This window comes from Doryrhamphus excisus, linkage group LG17, assembly GCF_037039965.1.
Source record: "Doryrhamphus excisus strain RoL-2023G ecotype Guam linkage group LG17, RoL_Dexc_Guam_v1.1, whole genome shotgun sequence".
Lineage (NCBI taxonomy): Eukaryota > Metazoa > Chordata > Actinopteri > Syngnathiformes > Syngnathidae > Doryrhamphus > Doryrhamphus excisus.
In genome coordinates this window covers 16239886-16261478 of record NC_136373.1, presented here as the reverse complement: position 1 = coordinate 16261478, position 21593 = coordinate 16239886, and the positions used below count along the sequence as shown (strand labels likewise).

At 37.0% G+C, this 21593-nt stretch overlaps 1 protein-coding gene across 1 annotated transcript; it reads left to right on the top strand.

The window, feature by feature from the left end:
- Window positions 1-8319: 8319 nt before the first annotated feature.
- Window positions 8320-19825, top strand: LOC131137127 (metalloreductase STEAP4-like). The gene is made up of 10 exons (XM_058084707.2): window positions 8320-8646; window positions 9860-9967; window positions 10881-10951; window positions 11031-11118; window positions 14457-14735; window positions 14799-14893; window positions 14974-15084; window positions 16185-16227; window positions 16333-16497; window positions 19442-19825. The coding sequence occupies exons 1-10, from the start codon at window positions 8437-8439 to the stop codon at window positions 19691-19693; spliced, it is 1422 nt and encodes a 473-aa protein (XP_057940690.2). The 5' UTR covers window positions 8320-8436; the 3' UTR covers window positions 19694-19825.
- Window positions 19826-21593: the final 1768 nt, after the last annotated feature.

Genomic DNA, 21593 nt, shown 5'->3' with positions numbered 1-21593 from the left:
AATGATTTCAAAGCTCCGGCAAAGAAGAACTGAGCAAGATCTTTACTTTGCAGCATCCACAATCTGATCCCAATCTGAAAATTGCAAGTCTTCACATTATGCAGTGATGGTTTGTGATGCTATTGGATGTTGAGCATCGTTCTCCATCACTGCCGAGGTTGGACGCCGTAGAACAGATAAAGGATATGAAATGATCACAAGGGTTGTGGGATCATTCAGAAACTTCACCAGAGGATCCACACACACAGAACCGGGCCATGCTGGACCTAAATAAAGGCCCCATGAAGATGATGACTGCAGTTCGATATCCATAAGACGACAAGATGGCGCATTGCATGATGCCTTGCTTGTAGGCTTTAACAAGAGATTGGTTGTTGGTTTGTTTTGATTATATTCATTCATTTTCACGAGGGTTGCGGGGGTGCTGGAGCCTATCCCAGCTGTCTTCGAAGCGAGAGGCGGGGTACACCCTGGACTGGTGGTCAGCCAATCACAGGGCACATATAGACAAACAACCATTCACACTCACATTCATACCTATGGACAATTTGGAGTCGCTAATTAACCTAGCATGTTTTTGGAATGTGGGAGGAAACCGGAGTACCCGGAGAAAACCCACGCATGCACGGGGGAGAACATGCAAACTCCACACAGAGATGGAATTGAACTCAGGTCTCCGAGCTGTGAGGCCTGCACACTAACCACTCAGCTGATGTGCAGACATTTAACCTAGCATGTTTTTGGAATGTGGGAGGAAACTGGAGAAAAACACACAACTCCACACAGAGATGACCGAGGCTGGAATCGAACTCAGGTCTCCTAGCTTGTGCGACCTGCGAGCTAACCACTTGACCGCCTTGCAGCCATAAATGGCCACAAACTGTGTTGTTTTTTTTAGGTATTTTTATGAGGGCTATAGCATCAAAATAGGTATTTATGTTGTTAGCTAGCTCCTATTAACTCGTTAATTGATGATTGATGGGTGATTGACATTCATTCATTCATTTTTTACCGCTTTTCCTCACAAGGGTCGGGGGGGGTGCTGGAGCCTATCCCAGCTGTCTTCGAAGCGAGAGGCGGGGTACACCCTGGACTGGTGGCCAGCCAATCACAGGGCACATATAGACAAACAACCATTCACACTCACATTCATACCTATGGACAATTTGGAGTCGCTAATTAACCTAGCATGTTTTTGGAATGTGGGAGGAAACCGGAGAAAAACACAGGGAGAACATGCAAACTCAACACAGAGATGGCCGAAACTGGAATCGAACTCGGGTCTCCTAGCTGTGCGACCTGCGCACTAACCACTTGATCACCGTGCAGCCATATATGGAACAGTGTTGCTTTTTTAGGTATTTTTATGATAGGTATTTCTGTTGTTAGCTAGCTCCTATTAACTTGTTAATTGATGATTGATGGGTGATTATCAATCATCAGTTATCAATAAATTGCCAACTTTTTGTTGCCCATGTTCCTTCTTTAGATTCCTTATTTTGTTCATAAAACATAAAGCTATACAATAACAAAATTAGTAGCATTATTTATTAGGTTATAATGGGAATGGGAATGCCTGTAAACTTCCTCCAGGATTAAGATTATGTTCCGGAGTGTTCGGAATGTGTGTGTGTCTTTCCCTTCGGTCTGTCCTGTTAGTAGCTGCATTAACCTGGGGTCTCCATGCTCTCCTGATCAGCGTAACCCCATTAACTCCCATTAAGTCCCATTAAGTCTCATTACCAACCTCGTGAGGATTGTTAGCGCTTGCGTTATCTCACGTCCTAAAACACTACAGCATGCGCTTCTTTCGATGGCAGACAAAAGCAGTGGATCGCCGCACCAAAAATCATACAGTACTTTACATGCTTTCCTCATCATACATAAGCAGCTCGGCGGTATGACGTTCTGCGATTGACAGTAATTGAGTCAATGGCGCTGTCCAGCAGGGAACCAGTCGGCAGCCTCTTTGCCGCCAATGGAATACTCCAAAGACTCTTCTGTGTGGGGGGGTCGAAATACCAAGAGGGTGAGATGGAGTGACGGTTTGACACCCGAGTCAACTATAATTGTACATGACTGTCAGAGTGACAGAAATAAGCAGTTTGTGGCCACAGGAATGAATTATTAATTGACTACCAGCAGGACTTGTGTTTTACTCTGATGTCCAACGGAGATTAAAGCAGGAGCCGATATTGGATTAGATGTCGTGGAACAGAGTTTAATCTCCAGAACTGTTAAATCCAGCATAAGGCTCTGAAGGTTTGTTTTACCCAGGACGCTTTTTGTCCAAGACCTTTTGATTGACCTTTATTTTGTCCTCCATAGTAACAAAACATCAGTCTAGATTGGGTTTGTCAACAGTTTATATCAGTAGCCATGTTTAGAGTTTTTCTCTTTCCGAATGGAATCTTTCCGAATTACCTTTCCGAAAACAATGGTATCCAAAGAAAAGAATATTCCAATCTCTTGTCTACATGCGCCGCTATAATCAAACAGAATAGGCAATGGGGCATGCCCAGTAAAACGTAAACATCAACATCACGTGATACCGACTTCCTCGAGTTTTTCTTTCGCTTGTTGGAATAACTCCGTATTGCGATGTTTTTCATTCGTCCGGTCTTGAATTTTAGTTTGGATCCAAAACAAACTTCCCGCAGAAGTCCAGTCCAGTGCCGATTTTCGCTCCATTTTTAAAACCGAAGAACGTCTCTGTAGGGGTGCGCCGATCGATCGGCCACCGATTGGTATTGGCCGATATCAGTAGCCACGTTTACATGAGTTTTTCTCTTTACGAATGGAATCTTTCCGAAAACAATGGTATCCAAGGAAAGGAATATTCCAATCTCTTGTCGACATGCGCCACTATAATCAAACAGAATAGTCAATGGGGCATGCCCAGTAAAACGTAAACATTAACATCACGTGATACCGACTTCCTCGAGTTTTTCTTTCGCTTGATGGAATAACTCCGTATTGCGATTTTTTTCGTTCGTCCAGTCTTGAAATTTAGTTTGGATCCAAAACAAAATTTCCGCAGAAGTCCAGTGCCGATTGCTCGCCTCCATTTTTAAAACTGAAGAACGTCTCTGTAGGGGCGCTCCGATCGATCGGCCACCGATTGGTATCGGGTGATATTAGTAGCCACGTTTACATGAGTTTTTCTCTTTACGAATGGAATCTTTCCGAAAACAATGGTATCCAAGGAAAGGAATATTCCAATCTCTTGTCGACATGCGCCACTATAATCAAACAGAATAGTCAATGGGGCATGCCCAGTAAAACGTAAACATTAACATCACGTGATACCGACTTCCTCGAGTTTTTCTTTCGCTTGTTGGAATAACTCCGTAATGCAATTTTTTTTCGTTCGCCCAGTCTTGAAATTTAGTTTGGATCCAAAACAAACTTTCCGCAGAAGTCCAGTCCAATGCCAAATGCTCGCCTCCATTTTTAAAACCGAAGAACTGACTCTCCAGCCAATCAAAAAAAATGCGTTTGCAACCGAACGGACTGAAAAAGTATTCTAGTATTCTGAACGGTATTTTAGGGGCGGTGACCTCGTTCATTCCGTTCACAAAAAAGAACCAGTTCTTTTGACCTGTTTGTTCATGACCGACACACCACTTTTGAACGGCAAAATGAGAGAAAACATTGGAGTCTGGGCTTTGCATTAAAATCATTTTTTGAAGGAGGATTTAGACACCATAAAAAATGTTGTACTATCTAAAATTGCAAGGATCAAACCATGGCGGTTGAAGAGAAAAGGTCGTTGGTAGAGGTCGTATCAATAAATCCAATAACACTGGTAGACTCGACCTGATTGTTCTGTATCAGTGCAGGCCATCTTTATTTCAGCCAACCTGCTTTTATAAGGACTTGTGTAAAAGTCCAAATCCTATCCCGATGCTCCATGTGTGTGTGTGTGTGTGTGTGTGTGTAGAGGTGTGTTACAAGGAAAGATAGGATCTGACCCATTAACTTTACAGGACACTCATTGGGCAGCGGTGCAATTGGGGTCAGTCGGCAGATTTTATTCCCCAAAAAGCACGACAGTGATGTACAGCAGGAACGTGCCAGTTGTGGATTGAGGAGGGGGGGGGGCGGGGGGGTGCGGAGTTGGTGGAACATTAGCGTGGGTCCTTCCCGTCTCTGGCGGGGAAAACACAGATTGCAACACTCTTCCCAAACGGTGTGCAAAGCCAACAAAGTCGGGATATCATGTGCTGCCAAGCTGCCAGCTGGACTTTATTTTCTTTTGTAACCCATTTAAAGCACTCCACCAACACCCCCCCCAGTCCCCCCCCTCACATATTGCCATTTTTAGAACATATGAAAGTGCAAATATGGCCTCTGTAGAGTCTAATGGGAAAAAAGCCATGATCAAAACTACAAGAAGGCATAACAATATAAATAAAATAAATATGAATATTTAGCGGGCTGCACGGCGGACAAGAGTAGTTCGCGTGAAGGCCTCACAGCTAGGAGACCCCAATTCAATTCCACATAAAATATTTGTATTATTATAAAAAAAATTATAAATAAATATATATTTGTATTTATTTATTTATTTTTATTTCAATTTATTATTTTTATTATTAATCAACCTTTCATTTTTGCTCACTGGAAAAAATCTGGACACCTCAGTTACATCATTTAAAAATGGATGAATTTATGAAAAAAAAATAAATAAAATTTATTAATCAACATGTAAAAATATATAGATTTTTGACGCAAAACAAAAAAAATAGATTTATTATAAGAAAAAATTATAAATAAAAATATATTTTTATTTATTTATTTATGTTTATTACAATTTATTATTTTTATTATTAATCAACCTTTCATTTTTACTCACTGGAAAAAATCTGGACACCCCTGTTACATCATTTAAAAATGGATGAATTTATGAAAAAAAAATTATTAATCAACATGTAAAAATATAGATTTTTTGACACAAAACAAAAAAATATATTTACTATAAGAAAAAATTATAAATAAATATATATATTTATTTATTTATTTATGTTTATTACAATTTATTATTTTTTATTATTAATCAACCTTTCATTTTTACTCACTGGACAATGTACTAATTACTAATCTACTAATTTTAAATAATAGATTTTATTTAAAATAGATTTTAAATAATCTACTAAATGTACTAATCTGGACACCCCTGTTACATCATTTTTAAATTTATGAATTTATGAAAAAATAAAAAAATAAAACAAAATTTATGAATCAACATGTAAAAATATTTAGATATTTTTTTACACAAAACAAAAATATGTATAAATATTAGCAAAAAAAGAAATGGTAAAAAGTAAGCACAATGCAAGTTCTGGACACCGGTGTTACATCATTTTAAAATTGATGAATTTATGAAAAAAAATAAAATAAAATTTATGAATCAACATGTAAAAAATATATAGATATTGTGTGAATGAATGAAAGAAGCACTGCTCTTAGCTTGACAATTTTGGATCGACATTTGCAATAAGATTTGACTGTTATTGTTATATTATAGCTTCAGCTCCAGAAATCTCCCGTTTTTCTATTCAAAGCCATGATACAGTTTCAATGAAATACTTCGGAAAGAACGGGCGGGCCGGATTCAAACACTTGTTGTGGCCCCCGGGCTGTAGTTTGCCCACCTATGATGAAAATCTGGAGAGGTGGCAATTATCTCCGCTATGGATGAAATCAAATGAATCAGACTATGGACTATGATGGACTATGATGACTATGATGAAAATCCTGGGTGTAAGTATTGATATTTATGACGCGTTGTTGCATTAAAAGCGTGCCACATAAATAAAGCGGCTTTGCCTAACAGCCAGTTAATTGCCGTTAAGGTCTGGGGGCTAATTACAGCACCTCGGCAATAAATTCCACTCCCCTCACCTTCCACCGCCAGCTATATTTGATCACATGCACTTTTATGCACCTTAGTGAAGCGGCGGCGGAGCGGAGGGAGTAATTACAGTGTAGGACGGGTCACCGGGTCGGCGTTTCGCCTTAACTCCGGAACACCGCAGCATTTGGGACCGTTGGGGGAAAAATGAAAGGCCGGTTTGCGGCTTAGAAGCCGCGCATATTAATCACATATTGGTACGGACACATTAACCTACAAATGGAAGGGCTTGCTTTTGCGTTGTATTAATTAGCCGGCGAGCGCTTTGCTCGACCTCTGCTACTAAACTTTTTTTTTGCACGCATGTTAAAGTCGTGAGGAGGTTGGGGGAATTCCAATTTTTTTCCATATTAGACCCATCCGTAGAAATAGGGAAATTGTTATGGGAAATGCTTTCCGACATTCCGCAAAGACAGCTGGGATAGGCTCCGGCACACCCCTGCCCGCGACCCTTGTGAGCATACCCATTAGAAAATGAATGAAATGATTGAGCGTGATGATTTTGGATCGACATTTGCAATAAAAAATTGACTGTTATTATATTATAGCTTCAGCTCCAGAAATGTCCTGTTTTCTCTTCAAAGCCATGATACAGTTTCAATGAAATACTTTGGAAAGAACGAGCGGGCCGTATTCAAACACTTGGCGGGCCGGATGTGGCCCCCGGGCTGTTGTTTAAGACCCATACACAGAAATCGGGAAATTGTTGTGCTTTCCAAGATTTCGCAAAGACAAAGATGAACATAAGCATTAGAAAATGAATGAAATAATTGAGCGTGAAGATTTTGGATCGACATTTGCAATAAAAAATTGACTGTTATTATATTATAGCTTCAGCTCCAGAAATTTCCCGTTTTCTCTTCAAAGCCAGGATACAGTTTCAATGAAATACTTTGGAAAGAACGAGCGGGCCGTATTCAAACACTTGGCGGGCCGGATGTGGCCCCCGGGCTGTTGTTTAAGACCCATACACAGAAATCGGGAAATTGTTGTGCTTTCCAAGATTTCGCAAAGACAAAGATGAACATAAGCATTAGAAAATGAATGAAATAATTGAGCGTGAAGATTTTGGATCAACATTTGCAATAAAAAAATTGACTGTTGTTATTGGTATATTATAGCTTCAGCTACAGAAATCTCCGGTCCCCCTCCCCCTGCGACCCTTGTGAGCATAAGCATTAGAAAATGAACAAAATGATTAAGAGTGACGTTTTTGGATCGACATTTGCAATAAAAAATTGACTGTTATTATATTATAGCTTCAGCTCCAGAAATCTCCCGTTTTCTCTTCAAAGCCATGATACAGTTTCAATTAACTACTTTGGAAAGAACAAGCGGGCCGGATTCAAACACTTGGCGGGCCGGATGTGGCCCCCGGGCTGTTGTTTAAGACCCATACACAGAAATCGGGAAATTGTTGTGCTTTCCAAGATTTCGTAAAGACAAAGATGAACATAAGCATTAGCACCCCAACCTGCGACCCTTGTGAGCATTAGAAATTGAATGAAATTATTGTGTGTAACGATTTTGGATCGACATTTGCAATAAAAAATTGACTATTGTTATTGGTATATTATAGCTTCAGCTACAGAAATCCCCCCCCCCCCCCGCGACCCTTATGAGCATAAGCATTACAAAATGAATGAAATGATTGTGCGTGACGATTTTGGATCGACATTTGCAATAAGAATTGACTGAAGTTGACGGAAGTTGTTGTGGGAAATGCTTTCCGAGACTTTGCAAAGACAGCTGGGATAGGCTCCAGCACCCCAACCTGCAACCCTTGTGAGCATTAGAAATTTAATGAAATTATTGAGTGTAACGATTTTGGATCGACATTTGCAATAAAAAATTGACTATTGTTATTGGTATATTATAGCTTCAGCTACAGAAATCCCCCCCCCCACCCCCCCCCGCGACCCTTATGAGCATAAGCATTACAAAATGAATGAAATGATTGTGCGTGACGATTTTGGATCAACATTTGCAATAAGAATTGATTGTTGTTATTGTTATATTATATCTTCAGGTCCAGAAATCTCCCGTTTTCTCTTCAAAGCCATGATACAGTTTCAATTAAATACTTTGGAAAGAACGTGCGGGCTGGATTCAAATACTCGGCAAGCCGGATGTCGCCCCCGGGCTGTTGTTTAAGACCCATACACAGAAATTGGGAAATTGTTGTGGGAAATGCTTTCCGAGATTTCGCAAAGACCACAAATGCCAGAATGTGAGGAAATGACGACTAGCTTTGGTGTTTTGGGTTCAGCACACACACACACATACACACATACACACACATACACACACGACCCCCTTATTTGCCATGGAAGTTTCCCAGTTTAAGCCCATCCTAAAATGGGAGGAGGGAAAGGCAAATAGAAAAAAAAGCAGCAGGAATATTACAAGTCAACACATGGAAGCCACATGGTCTCCAACGTTTTTCTCATAATAACGCCATTGCACTGAAGCTCCACTTTAATTCCAGCGTTAAGCTAATTTCCTGGTTTTCTAGGCCAATGTCCAAAGAGGTGAAACCAGACGGCGTGTCTTTGCGTCCCGTAGGAGCGCAAACAGAAGAAGCCACCTCGGAGCAGAAGCCGTTATGCATTTTCGGGACGGGAGATTTAGGACGCTCCCTGGGCCGGCGCCTGCTGCAGATGGACTACAAGGTGGTCTACGGCAGCCGCAGGCCTCACAATTGTGGTTCTTTGCCTCAAGGAGCTCAGGTATGTAACACACACACACGGAGTGACCGCCATGTTGTGGAGTTCAGTCAGTATGTTGACAAAAAAAAAAAATGGTTGTTATCAGCTGAAGTGAAGATCACAGTAGGTTTTTTGTAGTTTAACAGTATTTTATTTATGCTTCTGTGTTGCTTAATTACTGTTCAACAGGGGGTGCTGGTCGGCCAATCACAGGGCACATATAGACAAACAACCATTCACACTCACATTCATACCTATGGACAATTTGGAGTCGCTAATTAACCTAGCATGGTTTTTTTTTTTGGAATGTGGGAGGAAACCGGAGTACCCGGAGAAAACCCACGCATGCACGGGGAGAACATGCAAACTCCACACAGAGGGTGGAATCAAACTTGGGTCTCCCGGCTGTGTGGCCTGTGCAATAAACACAAAAAATATATACATAGTATATATATAGTATATGTGTATTATGATCACACTGATGAGGGTAAGCGGTATAGAAAATGGATGGATGATATTAATGTTATTTTTATTACTTTTTGGCTAGATTTTTGGAACAAAAAATTTTGTACATACTTAAAAATCAAAATGTAATTAATGCAATTAACTTGCATTTTGTTTACTTTTTTTGTAGCTTTTTTTCCCTTTTTTTCTTGCTCCATTTCTTTTTTTTGCTAATATTTATACATATTTTTTTTGTTTTGTGTAAAAACATATCTAAATATTTTTACATGTTGATTCATAAATTTTTTTTATTTTTATTTTTTTTCATAAATTAATAAATTTTAAAATGATCTGACAGGGGTGTCCAGATTAGTACATTTAGTAGATTATTTAAAATCTATTTTAAATAAAATCTATTATTTAAAATTAGTAGATTAGTAATTAGTAGATTGTCCAGTGAGTAAAAATGAAAGGTTGATTAATAATAAAAAAGTAATAAATTGTAAAAAATTAATCAATTTATTTATTTATTTATTTATAATTTTTAAATATTTTTCTATAATTTTTTTATATTTTTTAAATAATAATACAAATATTTGATGCATGAATGTAAAGTTGCTAAAAGCACTGCAGTGTAGGTCAATATATGGTCAACTATCTAAACCCAACCTCCACATAGTACTATCTTTGTGTCATATAGATTGCATACATTTTTAATAAGTTCCCATTGATTGCCATTACATAATTCCTACTGTGTGTGCTAACATGGAGTCATGTGTGTGTCACGAAGGTGTTGAGCTATGCCGACGCAGCCCAGTTGGCCAGTCTGGTCTTTGTGTGTTTACACAGAGAACATTACGGCTTCATGGAGACGCTCGGCTCACAACTGGAAGGAAAGGTACTTTCTGGAGGTTTTATGGAGTCTATATTGATGTATATTAAATGTACCGTATATATAAGTCCGATATTCACCACTAATGAATGATAATGCAAGCGTCACGGTGTAAAAATCATATGCATATTTGACTTTTTGCCTCGCAGCGATTGCGGTGCTTTCAAGGACCACCAGACCAGAAAAAAATGTTCCCACATACAATTAAAGCCCACAGGCTTTTGTCTTTTGAATGCCTTATAAATGCTTCATTTAGGCAAAAATGACATAGAAATTGATTTAAAATGCATTTTTAAAACAAAAATAGACCGTATTCAAACATTTATGATGACAATTTAGAGTCACAGATTATCCTATAATCAGATTCTGTAATATAAACTACTGCAAAAATCTTGTGCAATAACCGTGCAATAAAAAAGTGCAATAACCGTGCAATAAACATGTGGATGATCAACATGTATGTTTTCAATGTTTTGGTTAAAAACCTGACAATTTAGAGTCACAGATTATCCTATAATCAGATTCCATAATATAAACTACTGCAAAAATCCTGTGCAATAACCGTGCAATAAACCTGTGGCTGATCAACATGTATGTTTTCAATGTTTTGGTTAAAAACCTGACAATTTAGAGTCGCAGATTATCCTATAATCAGATTCCATAATATAAACTACTGCAAAAATCTTGTGCAATAACCGTGCAATAAACCTGTGGATGATCAACATTTATGTTTTCAATGTTTTGGTTAAAAACCTGACAATTTCGCCCCTTTGGGACTAATAAAGGTATACCGTATCTTAATAATAATAATAATAATTTTGAGTGTTGTTTTCAACCCTATTGGTGTGTACTCGTCGGAGTAATTTATGGACTTTAGGTCTTTCTGTTTCTGATTTTCCTCACTACTTTTGGTCCAAAGGTGCTGGTGGATGTCAGCAACAACCCTGAGAAGAACCTCTACCCGGAGGCCAATGCTGCATATTTGCAGAAGTGAGAGCAACTGAAGCATGCAGCTTTAATATCAGAACGTCGGATGTTTGAATCAGCAGGAATTTTTTTTCTTTTCCAGACTCCTTCCCGGATGCCGAGTGGTGAAAGGTTTTAACACCTTGTCTGCCTGGGCTCTGCAGAACGGACCGTCAGATGCCAATAGACAGGTAAATGTTTCTTTTAGTTTCTTAAAAATATTTCAAAAAGAGGTTCCCGTACACTGTGTCGCTCTCATTCATTCAAAAAAAAAAAACACAAAAAAAACAAAGCTGAAGTTTTTTTTGAAATTTAAAAACAGTTTTATGATTTTTTTTTTTTTTTAGAAAAATCAGTAAATCCTCAACATCTTTTATAGAAAGAGGAAGGGGGAGGAAAAAAAACTTCAGGTTTGTTTTTTTTGTTTTGTTTTTTGTTTTTTTCCCTCCCCCATCCTCTTTCTATCAAAAAAAACTTCAGCTTTGATTTTTCTAAAAAAATAAAAAAAATAATTAAAAAAATTAATTAAAATTAATAAAACTGTTTTTTAAATTTAAAAAAAAAGTGTTGAGGATTTACTGATTTTTCTACAAAAAAACCCAAAACAAAAAACAATCAAAAAAATTTTTTTTACATTTTTTTTTGTTTTTTTGTTTTTTTTCCCTCCCCCCTTCTGCTTTCTATAAAAGGTGTTGAGGATTTACTGATTTTTATTTTTTTTTAAAATCATAAAACTGTTTTTTAAATCACTGGCATGGTTGCCCCTATTTGTACATGTGTTCATGTGTGTGAATTAAATTATGTATATGTTTTTCATATTATGTGAAACTCTGTACACCTGCTAAATGAATGTTATTGCCCTTCCGACAGGTGATACTCAGCAAAACAGGTCGCCCTCTAAGTCCCCGGATTGGTTGCCTGCACCCATCGGGGACATACATATATTTTAATATGGATTTAATATGTGCGATGAAGGTCAAACGGACCGACACGTTACCTAAATAAATGAATGAATGAGAGCGACAAAGTGTGCGGGAACCTCTTTTTGAAGTCTTTGTTGTTTCGTACGCATTTATTTTCTTAAAAAAATATATATTTTTTTAATCGATTTATTTGGTAATTCAACGGCCACAGCAGAGCGATAAGCCTTCGGTCGGTCTCTGATGTGTCGCCGCAACGGGGGGGAGGGGTGTTGACCAACAAGTTAAAAATAATGGTGTCCGTCGAACTGGAAGGAATCTCATTCCAAATGATATTATTAACTCGTTTTGAAGTTTGGATCAAACCAATTCCACGCGACAGCAGCCAAATCTGAGGAGTCGGCCTGGTGTCTTTGCAGCGAGAGCCACGTCTGATGTATCCTTGAATCAATTAACTCAAAGTCACTCTTGGATCTGAGCGTCCAAGCCCGCGTTTCGCTTTCTCGCTCTGTACTGCGAAACGGCAGCATATGTTGGGATTTGTTGTTTCAGTGTGAAGCGTTTGAACACTCCCGGAGGAATCCGTAAGCACATATGTGTGTGTATGTGTGTGTATGTGTGTGTTGGTGTATTTGGAGCATCCTTGACCGATTGTTCTTAATTTATTGGCTTTCTTCAACAAAAAAGTACTATTTCATCCTTGAAGATTTATCAAGTGCTTTAATTGTATGTACCCCCAAGAGACAACAATATATTTTCATCATTAAATCATAGAATATTACACGCTGGCCCCAACATTAGGTACACCGATGCCTAACGAGATCTGAGTGAAGCTGTATCAAAAACTGCAGTTTTAATTACATTCATTCATTCATTCATTTTCTACCATTTTTCCTCACGAGGGAAAAATAATTTGAGTTAAAAAAAAAATTATAATAAATTGTCCAGTTTTTCTTCATTTTTCTTAAGCTGCTGCATGTCCCCTTTTCTTCTGGATAATAAATGCTATAAAGGGATAGATTGGATTTTTTTGGCATCAAGTTGTTCATTCATTCATTTTCTACCGCTTTTCCTCACGAGGAAAAAAAAATTTGAGTTAAAAAAAAAATTATAATAAATTGTCCAGTTTTTCTTCATTTTTCTTAAGCTGCTGCATCTCCCCTTTTCTTTTGGATAATAAATGCTATAAAGGGATAGATTGGATTTTTTTGGCATCAAGTTGTTCATTCATTCATTTTCTACCGCTTTTCCTCACGAGGAAAAAAAATTTGAGTTAAAAAAAAATTATAATTGTCCAGTTTTTCTTCATTTTTCTTAAGCTGCTGCATCTCCCCTTTTCTTTTGGATAATAAATGCTTTAAAGGGATAGATTGGATTTTTTTTTTGCCATGAAAAATGCCGAGATGAGAGGCGGGGCTACACTCTGGACTGGTGGCCAGCCAATCACAGGGCACATATAGACAAACAACCATTCACACTCACATTCATACCTATGGACAATTTGGAGTCGCTAATTAACCTAGCATGTTTATGGAGGAAACCGGAGTACCCGGAGAAAACCCATGCATGCACGGGAAGAACATGCAAACTCGAGGGTGGAATTGAACCCCGGTCTCCTAGCTGTGAGGTCTGCGTGCTAACCACTCGATCACCGTGCCGCTTGCAGTTTTAATTTGTATTCATTTAATAGTAATAATTAGCATGCTGCAACTCCACAGTGCATTTTGTAGAAAGTAAAAAAAAAAAAAATAAGGGAAAAAAAGGAAAAATAATACAAATAAGGAAAAAATAATAAAATAAGGAATAAGAATATAAATATAAAAATTGGCAGGTGCTGTTCAGAATAAATGTAAATATATGTACATCAAAAATAATAACCTATACGAGGAGTGGGCAAACTACGGCCCGGGGGCCACGTGCGGCCCACCAAGCATTTGAATCCGGCCCATCAGTTGCTTTCTAAGTACTTCAACTTTTAACATAAAAACTGGCCTCTTATTGACCGTCTTATTTAGTAAAAAAAAAAAAAACAAAACCGTAAAATTAAATGACATAGTCTGATGTTGTAACATTTTTACAGATAAAATTAGACAAATAATTGAAGAAAAATTATAAGCATAAAATACTGTGTGTGTGTGTTAAATATATGTTGTGGCCCCCCCTGGACAATTTTGTTAACTCAATGCGTCCCAAAATTCAAAGTATTTGCCCACACCTGACCTATATAGTAAACAACGTAGAATTGCAGTAACAAAAATGTAGAGTTGCAGTAACCAAAAGGTAGTATTGCACATGTTGTACCTGAATTTCTTGAATGAATGAAGTCGGGTATTGCACATTTTGAAGCTTATTGTACATAAGAGTGAGATGTGTGTTTTAGTGGTGCATTAAATACAGTAAAAATTGGTATATTTCAGACATAGTTGGGAATGGTGATTAATCATGATTAATTTATTATATTTTTAATTTTTTATATATATATTTTTAATTTATTTTTAAATTTTTAATTTTTATATATTTTATATTTTACATGTTTACATTTTTACATTTTCAATTTTTCAATTTTTCAATTTTTTAACCATCTGACAGCCCTACTATTAATATTACAGGTCTACCTGTGTGGGAACAGTACAGAGGCAAAGCAGGCCATAGCAGAGGTGGCCACCAAGATGGGCTTCACAGTTGTGGACAAGGGGTCTCTATCTGCAGCCAAGGACCTGGAGGACGTCCCCCTGCAGCTCTTCCCAGAGTGGAGACTCCCCCTGAGAATCGCCTTGGGCCTCACCGCCTTCTTCTTCTTCTACGTGCTCATCAGAGACGTCATCTACGCCTACGTGGATCAGGGGAAAGACATCTCCTTCAGAATCATGGTGTCCCTGGCCAACAAGGTGACGACTTGACAAGCAGCCTTGGGGTGTTAGCATCTTCTAACTGAAGTCGGCATCTGTCAGGTGTTTCCTATCGTTTCACTCGTCATGTTGTCGCTGTGTTACCTGCCTGGAGTTATCGCCGCCTTCCTTCAGCTGTACAGAGGAACCAAGTACAGGTGAGACATCGGGGTGGATGTTAGATTTGGGGGCGTGTGTCCCAAAATATGACTGGAACCGACTGGTGCTGATTTTTCAGGCGCTTCCCTGATTGGCTGGACCGATGGATGCTATGCAGGAAGCAGTTAGGACTGCTGGCACTGGCCTTTGCTTTCCTACACGTACTCTACACGCTCATCATCCCCATAAGGTGCTTTGTGAACATATTCATAGTTTTATTCATTATTAAAAATTATTTACATTTTTATTTAAATTTTAAAAAAATCATTATTAAAAAAATATAAATCATTATTTAAAAATTAAAATTAACAGTTGGTATTTTCACAGAAAATTGATTTCACTTTTTCCAATGCAACCCTCACATATTTTATTCAAAACTATTTTAAAAATTTCTATTTTATTTTGATGTTTATTTTATATTATGGTACACTCTTCTATCTTTCATGTCGGAGGGCATGGGTTTGATTCCCGGCCAAGGTAGTGTCAGGACTGTCATCTGGTGTACAAACTTTGGTTTGAGGCCCGAAATATAATAATAATAATAATAATAATAATAATAATAATAATAATAATAATAATAATAATAATAATAATAATAATAATAATAATAATAATAATATACGGTGCATTTTGTAGAAAGTAAAAATATAAGGAAAAATAATGTAAATGAAATAAGGAATAAGAATATAAAAATAAAAAGTGGCAGGTGCTGTTCAGAATAAATGTAAATATATGTACATCAAAAACAATAACCTATACCAGGGGTGGGCAAACTACGGAACGGGGGCCACATTCGGCCCACCAAGCGTTTGAATCCGGCCTGCCAGTTGCTTCCGATGTATTTCAACTTTTAACATAAAAACCGGCAACACGACTTGAGTAAAACAAAAAAAACGTAAAATTAAATGACATAGTTTGATGTAGTCTGATGTTTATAAATATAATATAATATTATTATAATAATATATATATAATATTATTATATTATATATTTATTAATATATAATAAAAAAGAAAAACAACTGTGCAAAAATGCTTTGTCTATATTTTTTATTTCCTCGTCATTCATTTTTTTGGACGTTTTTCCAACACTGCCAAAGCTGTGTATTTTTTCCAATTCTTTTCTTTCCCTGTAATGTTGTAACAAATTACCGGTAATTATTAAAACAATTACTATAGAAAATATTGGATGAGAAGAACAACAATGGAGGCAAATTAAATCGGAATTTATTTCTAAGTGCTAAATTGGCTTGACAAAGTTGAATAACTGAATCTTTCTGGGTCTTTCAGATATTATGTGAGATTCAAGATTTCTGCCAGCACTGTCACGCAGGTAAGTAAGTGTTTGACAAAGTAAAAAAAAAAAAAATTGTGTAAATTTTTTTTTACATTTTTTACCAGTGTACGAACCCCTGCCTTGTGTTGCTGTCTTATTCAGATCAGGGAGAACCAAACGTCAAAGTTTGACACAACGATGGCCTGGCGAAGTGACTCTTACTACTCTGTGGGGATGCTGGGTTTCGGTTTTTACGTTCTACTAGGAATAACATCGCTCCCTTCAGTGAGCAACGCTCTCAGTTGGAGGGAATTCAGCTTCGTACAGGTAGTCCTTTAATACTGGATGTGTGTGTTTTGTGTGTGTTTGTGTGTGTTGACTCTGAATACAAAGGTCCAGTGTACAGACTGCTGGGCAAAATCCCTGCGTCCTGTTTACCTTACTAGTCATTCCGGGCTGAAATGTCGGTGGATTTTTCCCACCCAAGCTCGTTTAAGCGGTTATTTCATTCATTTTTATTATTCATCCGTCTGGGCCTGAATGTGTGTGTGTGTTTGTTTGCGAGACCCGCTATCGCTCCTCGATTTTTTAACTTCTCAAATATCTTTTCCTATGATATTAATATGCTAGGTTCATTGGTGACTCCAAATTGTCCATAGGTATGGTTCTTTAGGTTCTATCTTGCAGTTGACAGGATAAATCAATTATTTCTAAGACGGTTTTGTCTTGTTGACAAGCTGTCAGCGCTAAAGACGAGATTCATCATTCGATCGAATGATTGTCAGTCGGACAATCAGGCAAACCGTCACCTTAAATGAAGCCCGTTTCTTGAGCCTTTACCCGATCAAGTGCTACAATTTACCCTCCATTACTGTGATTTCAGGAAAAAAAAAATAACTGCTAGATTCTTCACACCGTTTTGTAGCCAACACATTTGGCAGCCATTCCGCACAAAGGCGCTCAATGTGGAAAAAACAGACTCGCACATTGTTGGGTGTTTCAGACACATTAGCGCCACGCTACACCAGCCAGCTTGGATGCAGCCTTGCACCTTAGAAAAAAAAAATGCGAGCCGCAACTAGACTGATGATTCACCAAAATTCATGAAATAATAATAATAATAATGCACAGTTGGTATCCACTTGAAAATGTTGCCTGCTGGTAGTATTTTAGTATTTTAGTATTTTACTACAGTGCTAAGGTGGACTTGGCATGTAGGCCATAATGAAGATTTTATATCATGTTTATGTGCTTAAAATTAGGCAATATTCCTTCCACGAGGAATAATATTCAAAAAGTACACAACTCTTAGTTGCATTTTCTCACTGCGTTTTGACCTTTTCCCGCATCTTGATCAATTGAAAACATAATCGGCCTCACTATGAGAGAATGATCATTCATAAATGTAACTGGGTCATACCAAGCTCATTTTCTCATTCCACGACCCTCCCCTTTACTCCAGGAGAAATTAGAGCAGTTTTTTAAATGTTAAGTTATTCATCAAATGTCATTTCACGGCCGTATTTTATCCTTGGTCACTGGCTTGGATATCAAGTCATGTATTGTATTTCATTAAGTATTATTTAGGGCCCTTTTCTGGTTTTTCTACTCAAGTATTTGGGGTGACGCACGTGTCCTTTATTCATGTTCACCCATCCAGCCTCCTGACACGACCGCATTGAGTGATGCGAACCCGTGAAGGACATTTTGAAATGTGTGATTTGAAAAGGCCTTATCCGTCGAATTGTCAGACGCTAGCACCAGAACATCTTCTTCCTGACGGCATGGTGTCTTTCTGCTTAAAAGCAAAATGTATTATGTAGATGTATTATATTTTATCGTGACAGCATGACAGAAACTATCCAAAATGCATTCATCCTATTTAGCAAATGGCTACAAACCTTTATTTTCATAGGTAATAATTAGGGCCATCAATCGATTAAAATATTTGATCGGAATTAATCACATTCTGTCCATAGTTAATTCACAAATTTAATCATAATTAATCGCAATTAACTGACAATGCAATCGTGACAGCATGACGAAAACTATCCAAAATGCATTCATCCTATTTGGCAATTATTTTATTTTCATAGGTAATAATTGGGGCCGTCAATCGATTAAAATATTTGATTGAAATTAATCACATTTTGTCCATAGTTAACTCACAAATTTAATCATAATTAATCGCAATTAACTTACAATGTTATCATGACAGCATGACAAAAACTATCCAAAATGCATTCATCCTATTTGGCAATTATTTTATTTTCATAGGTAATAATTTGGGCCGTCAATCGATTAAAATATTTGATTGAAATTAATCACATTTTGTCCATAGTTAACTCACAAATTTAATCATAATTAATTGCAATTAACTCACAATGTTATCATGACAGCATGACAAAAACTATCCAAAATGCATTCATCCTATTTGGCAATTATTTTATTTTCATAGGTAAAAATTGGGGCCGTCAATCGATTAAAATATTTGATTGAAATTAATCACATTTTGTCCATAGTTAACTCACAAATTTAATCGTAATTAATTGCAATTAACTCACAATGTTATGACAGCATGATGAAAACTATCCAAAATGCATTCATCCTATTTGGCAATTATTTTATTTTCATAGGTAAAAATTGGGGCCGTCAATCGATTAAAATATTTGATTGAAATTAATCACATTTTGTCCATAGTTAACTCACAAATTCAATCGTAATTAATTGCAATTAACTCACAATGTTATGACAGCATGATGAAAACTATCCAAAATGCATTCATCCTATTTGGCAATTATTTTATTTTCATAGGTAAAAATTAGGGCCGTCAATCGATTAAAATATTTGATTGAAATTAATCACATTTTGTCCATAGTTAACTCACAAATTTAATCATAATTAATCGCAATTAACTCACAATGCAATTGTGACAGCATGACAAAAACTATCCAAAATGCATTCATCCTATTTGGCAATTATTTTATTTTCATAGGTAAAAATTAGGGCCGTCAATCGATTAAAATATTTGATTGCAATTAACTCACAATGTAATCGTGACAGCATAACGAATACTATCAAAAATGCATTCATCCTATTTGGCAAATGGAATTAGGGCTGCCAGAAACCTTTATTTTCATAGGTAATAATTAGGGATTAAAATGTTTAAGCGTGATTAATCGCACTTTGTCCGTAGTTAACTCACAATTACCGAGCCATCATAATTCAATTTTTCCGTCTGAATGTGACATGACATTTCCTTATTTTCCAGTCAAAGCTCGGCCACCTGACTTTGTTGCTCTGCACCCTCCACACCTACCTCTACGGCTGGGACAAGTTTCTTCGCCCCTCCACGTATAAGTGGTACACTCCAGCGGGCTACATGCTCGGTCTGGTGGTGCCTACGACGGTGCTAGCATTGAAGCTACTACTCCTCCTTCCTTGCGTGGACCGAAACATCACCCGCATCCGTCGGGGCTGGGAGAGGCCTGCAACCGACGAGGAGAAAACACTTTTAATGTAGGAAACGTAAATAAAACACATACATAGCATATTTCATATTAGGGGCAGTGCCCCACCAGACACCAAAACATGTTCTATTTTTTTATGTGTGATGTTATTGAGAAATGAATGTGAATAAATACCCATACTACGACTCACAGCTGAGTTCCTGTCAGCTCTCCCTGTCCATTTTCGACTCTGTTGGACACTACCGACAGGTTGCCAAGGAAACGCCACAGAGCAGGGGTTACCCCAGTAGCTCCTTTCTGAGTGGTTGCTAAAGGGTCAAATAATACAGCACTACACCAGTGGCTCCCTGTTGTTTTAATCTCTCTCATAGCCAACCCCCGCCATCGAGGGTGTCGGCACTTGAACGCTCCGCAATCAAAGCAGAGCCTTCCATGAATCATGTTTAACAACAAGCGGTCCATCTTGACATCAGGTAGCACTGTGGTGCGGCAAAATGTGTATTTTTTTTTTTTACACCTTTTACACACGTGATATCTGTTTTTGACGGTACTTGTGAGCGAGCAGCGACACGGCGGGGATTAAACCTTTGTCCTTCACCAGATGCACCATGTTTGCGTGGGTCAGGAAAGCATAATAACGGGGAAAATATGTCTTACTGAGAGGCTGCATTGGGACTAACAGGCTGTGCGGCAATAGAGGCAAATAAAGTGTTCATTATCTATAAAGCTTATGAGCCGAGTTGCAAATACTAAAGTTTTTATTACAAATGACCCACAGGGTTTTTTCGCTGCTGCACTCATTGGCCGCACCCCCCCCAATATTGATCCAAATTTAGTTTGCTGGATGTCTGCTAATCCTAATGTCTCTGAACACTTCTCATAAGCTACTTTCTTTGAGTTTTGATACATTTTTTTATGTGTTTTGATACATTTCATATATATATAATATATATAAAATATATTATATATTATATATATATATATATATATATATATAAAACCCTTTGTGGAAATAAACGACATCATTCAACAACATATTTTAAAAAATGAAGAAAAAAAAATTAGTTAAAAAATATAATAAATATATATAATTAATTGTTTATATATCTATATATAATTATAAAATTATATATAATTATAAGAATATATATATATATATACATAAACCCTTTGTGGAAATAAACATCATTCGACAAAATATTTTTAAAAATGAAAAACAAAATTTCGAGTTCAAAAATATAATAAATATACATAATGTAATTAATTGTTTATATATATATAATTATAATATTATATATATATAAAACCCTTTGTGGAAATAAACGACATAATTCGACAAAATATTTTAAAAAATGAAAAAAAATTTGAGTTAAAAAATAGAATGAATATATGTAATTATTTATATATATATAATTATAGTATTAGTATATATATATATATATATATATATATGTATAAACCTTTGTGGAAATAAACGACATAATTCGATAAAATATTTTAAAAAATGAAAAGAAAATTTTGTTTAAAAATATAATATATATAATATAATAAATTGTTTATATATATAGATATATATATATATAATCATTTTTTTTGCTCTTCTGGCACCCCCCCACCGTTAAATGCACTTCCAATTAAAAAGTAATGGAATTGCACCGAAATGTCTTTCTTATTACCATGACTCCTTCGTATTCTATGCGTGAGCTCATACAAATTTCCAGATGACGCTCGTCATCTGCATGTGATCCGTCACCGGGGTTCATCCCCCCGGCTGAACATTCACATCTTCCCATTTTTTACATCTCATCCCATCAGCGGTGAGAGGAGTGTGTGGAATCCTCCATCACATTAGGACCTCAGCTGCCAGGACATGTTACGGATATATTTTTTATGAGTAGCACAAGTAAGGACTGTGCAAGTGTCTTGGAAGCCAATATGAGCAGGAGTGGAATG

What these genes read in the sequence shown, in the direction of transcription:
- LOC131137127 (XM_058084707.2), top strand. Translation starts at nt 8,437, where the DNA reads ATGTCCAAAGAGGTGAAACCAGACGGCGTGTCTTTGCGTCCCGTAGGA. An exon ending in AATGCTGCATATTTGCAGAA is followed by an intron (nt 10,952 to 11,030) that starts GTGAGAGCAACT and finishes TTTCTTTTCCAG; the next exon opens with ACTCCTTCCCGGATGCCGAG. An exon ending in ACGCTCATCATCCCCATAAG is followed by an intron (nt 15,085 to 16,184) that starts GTGCTTTGTGAA and finishes TGGGTCTTTCAG; the next exon opens with ATATTATGTGAGATTCAAGA.